This window comes from Paroedura picta, chromosome 1, assembly GCF_049243985.1.
Source record: "Paroedura picta isolate Pp20150507F chromosome 1, Ppicta_v3.0, whole genome shotgun sequence".
In the NCBI taxonomy this organism is placed as follows: domain Eukaryota; kingdom Metazoa; phylum Chordata; class Lepidosauria; order Squamata; family Gekkonidae; genus Paroedura; species Paroedura picta.
In genome coordinates, this window is record NC_135369.1 from 98,757,373 (window position 1) to 98,769,394 (window position 12,022).

Below are 12,022 nucleotides of genomic sequence, written 5' to 3' on the forward strand. Positions count from 1 at the left end.
TAGGGGCAGGGCCAATCACTGATTGGCCCTATTCCAGCTTGGATAGCCGGACATGCTCCACCCCCCAGGCTGTTTCACAAATATATAGAGGAACCATGGATAAGGAGATAGATATGGATATGGATATGGATATGGATATGGATATGGATATAGATATATTACTTAGACTGCAGAAATTTGAAAACCAGCAGAAAACTAAAACAGAGGTGAAATATTAATAATGGCCACAAAACAGATACCTGCTTCTACTCTTTAAAATTCGCCAATCTAATCCAAAGAGGTTATTTATCTTGTTTCTTTGTTCTGCTTTGAGAAAACATGATAGGTCAGGCTGCCAATTCCACTTCTGATACTATCCTGAGTATCAAGGCCCTATTGAGTCCTGCAAAACTTGATATTGCTTGCCTTGTAGAGCAGGTTCCTCATTGTCCCATTATGCACGGAGTGGAAGGTCCGCATTCGGGGTGGAATGGCAGCGGCCCAAATAACCAACTATGCACACTGCAGGCAGCAACTGGGCGCAGAGTGAACGTATGCCGCCGAAAAAGCCGCGTTATCAAGATGCGGAAGAAAGTGGAGCTTCCCAGGACCAGGGCGCAACCAGAAGCGGCTCCAGAGTAGCCGCGTGCATAATCGGATACTCTGGGTTTTGCCACCACTGCGTTCCGTCCCATGCGTAAGCGGTTTGCTTCGCTTCCTCCTCCGTGTTCTCCATGCCGCCGTTTCAGCGGCCGTGCATAATAGGCCATTGTGGTACCTTCAGTTCTAGGCTTTTCCTTATGAAACCAGCGCATTGCTATCTACTTCTGCTCCTAGAACTTGGGTAATCTGACCTTGGAAAATTACTGTAGAGGCTCCTGTACTTCACAGCCTGATAATGCTAAAGGAAAATATAGAACTGGGTTGGGACATGATGTATTCCAGTATATAATGGGCCAATGTAATAAATATCTCGTGGGGTTTCTTTGCTCTGTGTACCTTTTCACCCTGGTTCCCATCACTTCTGCCCATTGCCTGAATCCATCTGTACTCACCTGACTGTACTGAGAGCTTCAATTTCAACTTCGGTTTCAACATCTTCATAACATCACATTGAGTCAATGCTGAATAGATTCCAACAAGAATTTCCTTATATTTTGTACTTTCACAGGATCTCTTTACCATGTTATTAATCTGCCAGTCTACATTCAGGTTTCTAAATACTTGATGAAAGGTACAGTCCTCCCTAAAGTTTCCTACTCCTCCCTCTTTACTCATGTAAATAACATTTGTTTCACTTAGAAAGTGCTGGACTCTCTTGATGAAGGGAGGAACAAATTGGAGGCAGCCTCTCAAGAGGGAGAACATTTGTGTGCTTATCTACCAAAATCATCTGTGAGTGGCATTCAGGAACAGATAGCCAAAGCTCATCAGGACTTTGAGGGGTTCTTGAAACAATGCTTGAAAGACAAACAGGCTCTGGAAGAATGTGTTGCAGAGCTTGAGAGGTAGGTTATTTCAGTAATATGAGCGGCACACCAAATAGTTATGGGAACTGCCTTATACTGACTCACTCAGACTAAAGGCCCATCTAGTCCAGTACTCTCTACTCTGAGTAGCAGCGGCTAAAGGATTATATGAAGAGTCCTTTCCTAGTCTAGCTGTGCAAGCTACTTTTCGTCTGAAGTTGCCAGAAAATGAACTGGGGACTTTATGCATGCTTAGGTCCCACTGAGCAGTGGTCCCACTAAAAAAAAAAAAAATCAGCTTGAAAATTTGATATATAATTGAAAACCCCAACAAATAATTCAGAACTGTGAAATCACAGGTGAAAGCATTTCAACAGATTTAATCACCTACTGGCAGGGGGCGGGGAGAATAACACATAGTTGGTCATATGTTTCTGCCAGGCAGTATTTCTTTTCAGCTTTCATTATTCAACTGAAGTGTGGTAGAATTGCTACCACTTATCCTGGACACAGCCTAGTAAAACTCAAGTGATGCCTCTTCTGTCCTCATTTACTGACCGCCTCACACACAACTGCTCTGCAAGAGGTGAAGGTCAGCAGTGATGTCAGAAGTGAAAGCACATTGGTGAGCGGAGCTAATTTGTTTTTCATTGCACCTGGAGATTTTAAGGGTAATAACTAGTTTCTATGGAAAGTGGTAGTAGCAATAATTTGTGTGTGCACTGGGAGTAACAGAGCAACCAAGACTAAAGGAACATTTGACATCTTGAATTGCTGTACAGAGAACAGTATTTAGAAAGTTTCCATGGACTTGTTTGACATATATAGATTCTTGTTGAGTATTTTATTTGTCAATGCAGAAAATATATTTTTGGGTAGGTTTAATTGACGAGATAATGAAATGTATCCAGAGCAGATCAAATTTCATAGAAAGTGGTGATAACTATGTAATAACAAGTAAATTAATTCTGGATGTATCTAGAAACAGTTCTTATATTTTTCTTTCATTGATAGCTTTGAAGATCTGTGCAAGAAACAGAGCCTGTGGCTCTGTGAAATGGAGGAGAGAATAAATACAGAAGCTTTGGGAGAGACCAGAAAGCACATTCCTGATAAGAAGGATGAGGTACAGAAAGTGGAAGTATTTCTGGAAGAGCTACTTGTTGCCAGGTATAAAACTAACTTTACTGAATGTTCATTTTTTTGCCAGTTGTTTGCTTTTTGCATTTCATTGGCAGAATTACTCTACAAAATTAAATATTTTGTATCCCCAATCATTTTGAGTTGGTATGCGCCTTTGGCCAAAATTATATGGATGCGAATATACAATCAAATTCTACTTAAGTGCAAAGGTTATAGAGCTACAGTTCAGTTGTACTTTCTTTTTACTAATCTTTTTGGTATATGGGGTAACAATTGTATTTTCAATTACTGTAATTTTGCTCAGGTATCTTTAAATGAAGCTACACGCAATTATCTCCAAATTACTTTTGTCATCTCAGTTATTTTGCCTATAGTTTCATCACTATGTCTGTAACTATGTACTTAATTATTAATTTTGAACTTTCGTTGTTTAGAGAATCTTTTGATAAACTTTCCCAGAGGACACAAGTTTTAAATGAGAAAGGGTATAGTGCTGGGAGGGAGCTCCGTTTGGAATCTCAGCATTTTATTGCATATCAGAAACTTGTCAAGAAAGTCAAAGAAAAGCTGAGGGCTGCTCAAATGGCCCTCCAAGAGCACCAAGCTTTTGAAGAAGCTCAGCAGAACATGTGGGCTTGGGTGAACGATGTAAAAGAAAAGTTGGTCTCTGCAGAGAGCACCATTGGGAGTAAAATCGCCTTAGAAAAACGACTTTCGCAAGTTCAGGTAAAGTGATAAGCTGATGGAACTGTTGGCATCTAAACTGTTGTTATAGTCAAAGTTATTATATATACAAAGTTTTCAGAATAGAGGGGAGGGGGAATTCAGGATTCAAGGGGCATTTTAGAAGTAAAAAGGAAAGAAAGTCTACCAAAATACTGTATTGCTCTTAATTATTTTTCACATATTTATGAACATATGTATCATTTAAAAATAATATTAAAATTAGTGTATTAAAGATAAGTTGGCAAACATATTGAGTAGTAGGGGTGTTCAAAACAAAACAAACAAAACAAGTGATTTTATTTGGTTTAGGTATATTGAATAAAAAATATTGATATTTTCCAATGTTCCCAAATCCAAATACTGGTATGATATTCAGATTTAGGATTTTTTGGAAATCCCATATATTTTGGCTCCATTATGTCCTATGGGCATCATTGTAGCCAATGGTCCCTATAAGTTAAAATGGAGATTTGATCTGGAGGTATCTAGGGCTCTGTGTGTGTATATGTGTGTTTCTTCTCATCCTCTCCCAAGTTTCAAAAATATTGAACCAGGAGGTCCAATTTTATGGGCCCCCAAAGGTGTCCCATCTTCCATTGATTTCAATGGGAGGGGGGGGGGAAGGTGTTTCAAGGGATCACAGTCCAAGTTGCAAAAGAATTCTGAAGACATTTAAAGGGATTGTGATCCTTTTAAATGCCCTGTAACTTCAACTATCCAATGGTACTAAAAAAATCCCTAATATTTTCAGGATTTGGAGAGCTTGGCCATATTGGATAGTGTTACCTTAATTGCGTGTACATGTGTCCTAGAACACATGTATTTGAGCTGTGGGGAGATTAGCCAAATTAATGTGAAAGGGGGGGCAACTAGAGTTATAGGATTGTTGCCTATGTATTGTTGTTGTTGTTAGGTGCGAAGTCGTGTCCGACCCATCACGACCCCATGGACAATCATCCTCCAGACCTTCCTGTCCTCTACCATTCCCTGGAGTCCATTTAAGTTTGCACCTACAGCTTCAGTGACTCCATCCAGCCACCTCATTCTCTGTCGTCCCCTTCTTCTTTTGCCCTCAATCGCTCCCAGCATTAGGCTCTTCTCCAGGGAGTCCTTCCTTCTCATGAGGTGGCCAAAGTATTTGAGTTTCATCTTCAGGATCTGGCCTTCTAAGGAGCAGTCAGGGCTGATCTCCTCTAGGACTGACCGGTTTGTTCGCCTTGCAGTCCAAGGGACTCGCAAGAGTCTTCTCCAGCACCAGAGTTCAAAAGCCTCAATGCTTTGACGCTCAGCCTTCCTTATGGTCCAACTTTCACAGCCATACATTGCAACTGGGAAGACCATAGCCCTGACTAGATGCACTTTTGTTGGCAGGGTGATGTCTCTGCTTTTTAGGATGCTGTCTATATTTGCCATAGCTTTCCTCCCCAGGAGCAAGCGTCTTTTAATTTCTTTGCTGCAGTCCCCATCTGCAGTTATTTTGGAGCCCAGGAAGATAAAATCTGTCACAACCTCCATTTCTTGCCTGTGTATATGAGGTTAATTAGACCTGTAGAAAATCAAGGCAGACATGTAGGTAAATGCTAAAACAATAATATAAGCTTTATTGGAAAAAAAATAACAAAAAGGTACAAAAATAGCTAACACACCTACCAGCAGTTGTAAAAAGAAGAGGAAGAAGGGTGGAAGAGAAGGCTTGGTATAATTACCAGTCCAAAGAATGGAGACTAAGAAGAAGGGACACGAACCAGCGTGGGAGGTTCCAATGTTTCCTAAGTTGGGATGCACTCAGGGTGGCTTTGTGAAGCCACAGTGTATATGTGGTTTTGAGGAGGGGAATTCACATGATGGAATTCTCCATGGGTGCTGGACAATGCCCTGGCCAAGTCTGGAGATGGCCAGTGATGGGCTTAAACAAAGGTGTTAACGTGTCTGAGGAAGACAGCCATCATGTCTCAATGGGTCTAGCTGCTAGGATTTGGGGAAGAGATTCCCCTTGCAGAGGGGCCAAGTGTGAATATGTTGCAAGACAAAGATATTTGCCTAGGAGCTACTGGGCAAACAGGATGGATCCAGTCCACTTGATCAGCAATAGAATGGGGTGGGGGGTAAACTGGAGAGCAAGATTTGAGCCAGGAGGCATCTGGATTAGGCAGAGGCCATCATTCTGAACCTAAAGCAGACAGCACGATTTCTAAGATGGGGTCTGGCGTGGCTTGGCAGACTTTAGCAGTGCCATGGCTTTGGCTTAAGCCCAGTCTATTGAGGGGTGCCATTGGTTCTAGAAGACAATGTGCCCATCTGTGAGGCAGGGGGTCCTGCCATACTTAACAATAGATGAAAAATACCCAAATCTATCTGACTGAAATAATAGCTGGGAAATACCAATAAGGCCTTTTGGAACTGTCCATTGGGACCTAGAGGAGATCAGCCCTGACTGCTCCTTAGAAGGCCAGATCCTGAAGATGAAACTCAAATACTTTGGCCACCTCATGAGAAGGAAGGACTCCCTGGAGAAGAGCCTAATGCTGGGAGTGATTGAGGGCAAAAGTAGAAGGGGATGACAGAGAATGAGGTGGCTGGATGGAGTCACTGAAGCAGTCGGTGCGAGCTTAAATGGACTCTGGGGAATGGTCGAGGACAGGAAGGCCTAGAGGATCATTGTCCATGGGGTCGCGATGGGTCAGACTCGACTTCGCACTTAACAATAACAACAACAACAATCAATAAGGCAGTTTTTCGATTTGTTTCCCGTTCAGATATAATCGAATGCACAGTAATAATTTTAGAAAAAGATTTCTGGTAGTAAAGGATCTCTGAAAGAGTCATGAAGGATACTAGCTTTGATGACAAAAGAGAACATCTACATCCAGAAACAATAAACATGTGAATACCAGTGCTAGAAAGCAAACCAGAGGAAGTCCTTGGTCTCTACTCCCTCTTCATTGGTCTTCCAAGGCAACTGGTTGGCCACTGTTTGAAATAGAATGTGTACTAGATGGACTGCTGGTCCAATCCAGCAGGGCTCTTACTATATTTTAATTTAATGTAATTGTAAAATAATATATTTATAAGGAGGAACCAAAGGTATCTAAAATCCACATCAAAATATTGCCTATGTGCATATTCTTCTACTTATTTGATGTCAGATTCAATTGTTGCAAAGCTTAATATAGGGCTTTCTTGATGTTGGTAAGCTAATGAACTAAAAACTTAAGAATAATTTTGCTTCCTAGGACATCATTTTACTGAAAGGAGAGGGAGAAGTCAAGCTAAACATGGCCATTGGCAAAAGTGAACAAGCCCTTAAAAGTAGCAATGAGGAAGGGCAAAAGGTTATATGGAGACAGCTAGAAACATTAAAAGATGAGTGGAATAACCTTATCAAAACTTCAGTGAGCTACCAAAGGTGAGTACAATTATTCCTGTTTGTTCTAAGTTATTATCATTACTGAATAATTATGTTTATTCAGAACAATTTAACCTTTGGTTCAATTAATTAACTAGAGTTATTTTTGCACAATAACTCTGTATCAGCCATTCATTGGTTACATATTTCACTGGCGAAATGAAGGTTTGAATCTGGCTATACATTCAAGACTGTCAAGAGTCACTTGCAGCCCCAGACAAAGATTCCATATTCCTCCCATATGACCCTGATCCAAATAAAATATCAAAGCAAAATAAATACTTTGGCTGGCTGTTACCACCAACTATAAAAAGCCCCCGAGGCTTATCTAACGGGGCCATTGCCGGTGAAGGGGAGGAATGCCAACAAGGACCTGGCTGGTGGGAGAGAACTCACAGCCCTGGCATCCTCTTGGCAGCACATGCATTGGAGGGCAATGGGTGTGTGTGGCTGAGTCAGGCATCTGTTTAAAGGATGGTCTGATGTTTCTTGGGCTCTTTTCCCACTCTGGGTGCCCAAAGACGCGAAACCCACCCTCCCTCCCTGTTTATGAATTGTTGGACTATTTGTTAGATGTTGGGTTGTATTATTGTTTAATTGTCACAGCCAGCGGAAGTAGAGCATGGGAAGGATCAATTTTGGGGTGGCCAAGCTTGCCACTGTGTGGATGTAGAGCCTGATTGAAGGCTACCATTTCCGGGGGGCAGGAGAACCCAACAGAGGCTGACGCCCAGAGGGGTCACTCCATGTTGCTTCCCCCATTTTTCATTCTGCCATTATGTCCGGGATTTTGGGCTGTATAACCAGTGTATCCTATTGAGGGGCAGGCTTCTGTGGGCTTCCTTGTGGTCAGCTGACCACAAGAGGGCAAGATCCTCTTTCCATGCTTGCCTTGCTCCATGTTGAATAAAGTCTGTGGCCAAATATTTTATGCCAAATTATGGTTGTCAGTGTCCTCATTAGGCAGTCAATATCCCCCTGCAAGGCAATAATAAAAGGATCCACATGTACATCTGTCTGTAGCAGGCATATCTCAGAAAGTAAAACTGGGAATCTCAAAACTGGCCACCAGATACAAGATAATCATCCAAATTCCAAGGCCAAAAATTGATTGAAATATTCTGGCCAAGGTTATCTCCAGGCCCTCAATTGTACTTACAATGTAAGCTAAGCTTGTTTTGTGGTTAAAATGTCAGACTAGGCTGTGGAAAGGTTATGTTCAAATCTCCACTCTGCCATGGTAGATTGCTGGGTGACTTTGAACCTGTCCCAGCCTCCAAGCCTAACCTAATTTACAGAATTTTTGTGTGAATAAAACTGGAGAAGAGAACAAAAGACACAATATAATTTAAATAATTAAATGTAATTATTAATAATAACAACAATAAATTATTTAAATATACCACCCTTCTTAGTTGACTCATGGCAGATAATTTCAGTAAAAACAATACAAATTTAACAAATTATAACAATTTAATAATTAAATTAATTAGGTTTAAAATTATTAGAATTATGGAAAACTGCCTATACTAAGTTTAAGATTCTCTGAGGGGTTGGACAGAATAGAGAACAGCAAACCAGAAATGCATACTGTACTCTTAAAAATTTTGATCTAATAACATACACATTTATCTAATTAGAAATATTGACTATAATATCCATATATACAGACATACAAATGAATGGAAATAAAACTTACCTTAAGTGGGAAATTTTCAAATATAACCAGTTGACAAATCAACAAAGTGTACAAGCTGAGATTCATTCAATTTTAGAAGCCTTTTTAGTCTTCATAAAGCAAAAAAACCCCTAAAAACCCTATATATATTTCAATACGAATCTATATTAGCATCCCTGTTGATCAATCTGCTATAACATAAATGGTGTCCCTGAAGTTGTGCAAGATTTCTGAAATTACTATGTGTTTCTTTAATATAAGCTCACTGGAGACTGTAATTAATCAGTGGAATGACTATCTGGAGAGGAAAAATCAGCTAGACCAATGGTTGGAGTCAATAGATCACAAAGTGGAACAACCTTTGGAGCTTCAGAATGGCCTAAAAGAAAAATTTTCACAACTGGACGTTTTTCAAGCTATTGTTTCAGAAGTAGAAAATCATTCCACTGCCCTGCATCAACTCACAGAAAAAGCCAGAGAACTGCATGAAAAAACAGAGGACAGTTCTTTTAGAGAAGCTGCTCAAGAGGAGGTGAAAATGCAACTCAGTGACATTACAACTGTGATCAAGGTAAATGTTTTGTAAGACATGGTCCTGTATAGAAATTTCATAGTGAGGTCTTGCAGTTGCCACAGTAAGATACTAATCTTAATTGCTAAATTTACTAGCAAGGTATCATAAAGTTAGTTCCTAGAGTCATCTTATTCAGCAAAGCAAGGGTAGTTTAGTCAGACTATTCTCTAACATGATGTCATATTTGCATCACAATGGTGTGACTTAGTCATAAGAGCCTATCTACAGCCTGAACTGGAGGTGCCTGCAACTGCCATGAAAAAGTATGCAGCTCCCATTGGAAATTGTCCCACCCAAGGACCACTGAGAATGAAAATTCGCACTAAATTGATTTTGTTTCTAATCCCTTTACAAAAATTTTGATAACAGTACATAGCAAGTGTTTTAGTAGAGTTTCAGTAATGCTGGAATGACTTCAAAACATTGAAGAAATGCTCTCATGTGTTTTTAGCCTCAGTTATTAATTCAAACAATATGTGGATTATCATGGTGTACATGATAAAATGTGTCAATGAACTCAAGGATAGTAATGGGTATAAACTAGGATAAAATGGCGTGCCCATGAATCAATGCAAAACCAAAAAAGGAACAAACCCAACCTTAACAAAGACAGGAACTCAAAATTTGAGCTATAAAACAATATACAATTTTAACAATTATTTATTAAAGTACACCAGTATTAGGTTAAAAACAAAGTAAAAACTATAATTAAAAACTATATAGAACTAAGTGCACATGAACAGACCAAACGCGTTTCAATCCTACTGGGTCTTCCTCAGTGGTCAATAATATTAAATAGTGCACTCATATCTAAAACCAATTATGAAATATAGCTGGGTGGTCAAGGGAAATCTGTTAGGCATAGCCCCAACAAATACTGGTATAGGGTTTCTTTTTGGAGCACCACCTTCTAAGATGTGTAATATCTAGGAATACTATTCTCAGCTATTGTTTTACTCTGCATAGAGAGTGCATCTCATGTGTGTCACTTTAATTATTAAAGTGTACCAATATTAGGTTAAAACAAAGTAAAATTATATTTAAAAACTATAGAGATCTAACTGACACACATAAAATGCACTCTCTGCTGCCGCGCACAACCCTAACTCCAACAACTCACCTGGCTCCCAACTGAATTCTGGATCAGGCTTAAGGTTTTGGTTCTTACTTTCAAGGCCATATGTGGTCTGGGCCCAGGGTACCTGAGAGACCATCTTTCTGCCTATGTCCCCAAAAGAGCACCACCTCCAACTGGCTGGTGATCCCTGGCCCCAAAGAAGCCTCAACAAGGGTCAGAGCTTTCTCTATCCTGGCCCCCACCCAGTGGCACGAGCTCCCTGAAGAGATCAGGGCCCTGCCTGAACTCCCACAATTCCATAGCGCCTGCAAAAGGGAGCACCTCCACCAGGCATTTACTTGAGTCCAACCGGCCCAATAACATCCATAGGTCCCCCTTTAGACACCCCCTCCATGACCTGAACCAGCGTGACCTCCTCATGGATTTGTCTAAGTTGTAATTGTTGTTATCGCTGACCAAAGCTATTGGAGTTCTGCTGATTTAGATCCACGGTTGGATTGTTGATGATGTGTTATTTGTGACTATGTTATATGTTCAGACTGTTCCATGTATTACCCCTGCAATATTGTGTGTGAACTGCCCTGAGCTGTATGGGAGGGTGGGAGGATGGTATAGAGGGTGGTATAGAAATCTATACTAAATAAATAGAATAAATAAATGGCAGGGACATGCCAAGGGAACTTTCTCAAAAGTTAAGGTAGCAGGATATTGGGCACAGGCAGGCATTTTCTGTGGTGGCTATGGGGTTCAGGTTACCCACCCCACCTCTGCATCACCAAGTACCACCCCTGCTTACCCCAGGCACCAAATAAACTAGGAAAGCTACTGCACCCAATAGCTAAGTCCCAGTTCTCAGAGTCTACTGCACCCCAATCCCAAACCCCAGCAACTGAGAGCAGATCAGAAGCAAACAAAAAGCAAAGCAATGAATCAGCTCTGCAAGCTCTGTGCCTGTATCTTGCTACACCGGCCAACAAAGGTGGGGGGAGGAGGAAGGTTTACTTAATATATAGTCTCCTGAGCCCATAAAATAAAATGTGAATTCTATTGTTGGCAGCCAACAGTGCCTGTTAAACCTTTGGGTGTGTTTCCAAGGCTGGGCAATTCTGCCCCCACTGTTGGCATATCCCTACTCAAGGCAACTAAGAGTTTAGAACTCCCAATGAAAGCAGTACAAATAATCACAAAAGGGAAATTGTGATAATATTTAAATGTAAGTAAATTTCATAAAGTAGTGAATAAATATTTGGTAAAATTAATATTATAAAAATAGTAAAGCCTGCAACATATATCATTCAAGGAAAGAAAAAAAATGTACTACAGTCTATTTGGACTATAAGCTGTAGCTACAATCAAAACTCCAGCATAATGAATTCCATGAGTAAATGTGGTTCATTTGCCTTGAATGCCTTCTAGGAAGGCAAGGATATTGAAATACTGAGTGGTTTTTTCATTCTGGAATGTAAAGAATTAGGGGCAGCGGAAGGAAAACTGCAGACATGTGTAATTGCCAGTCACAGCCAGGAGGTGGGAACATGAAGTATTGGCAACAGTGCAATTTCACTTCCAGTGAAAACCCAGAACTGACATCACACTTCTTTAGGGATCACTGGAAAATCTATGGTGAAACCAGACTTCCCTGTGGTTCCTAGACAGGACGAATCATTTCTGAGTTAAACCCAAAAGTGACATCACGCTCACCCTTTATGCGCGGCGGCAGCTACTCTGCGCTGCCGCTGTGCTGTTACAGTAGGGCAGGATGCCCTGCCGTTCCCCATGAATGCCCTGGCGTAGCATGCGCACATGCGCTTTGCGTCGGGGCCAGCTGCAGAAGTTCCCGTGTTTCTATAATGCAGGCCTTCCGTGGCCCTGGGCCAGGCTGGGCCCTGGATGGCGGCAGCATCGGGCATAATCGGGGATTTTCCCCGAAGCCCTATCGCTGCCACTTCAGGCATTCTGGCCCATGCAT

At 41.0% G+C, this 12,022-nt stretch overlaps 1 protein-coding gene across 11 annotated transcripts in view; it reads left to right on the forward strand.

Annotated features, from left to right (window-relative positions):
- Positions 1 to 12,022, forward strand: part of SYNE1 (spectrin repeat containing nuclear envelope protein 1) — a 493,810-nt gene that overhangs the window by 212,834 nt on the left and 268,954 nt on the right. For all 11 annotated transcript variants that reach the window (XM_077349398.1, XM_077349413.1, XM_077349457.1 and 8 more), the window contains 5 exons: positions 1,282 to 1,487; positions 2,463 to 2,618; positions 3,026 to 3,317; positions 6,551 to 6,723; positions 8,663 to 8,972. In XM_077349398.1, the coding sequence (XP_077205513.1) occupies positions 1,282 to 1,487; positions 2,463 to 2,618; positions 3,026 to 3,317; positions 6,551 to 6,723; positions 8,663 to 8,972 (1,137 nt within the window). The remainder of the gene's footprint in view (positions 1 to 1,281; positions 1,488 to 2,462; positions 2,619 to 3,025; positions 3,318 to 6,550; positions 6,724 to 8,662; positions 8,973 to 12,022) is intronic.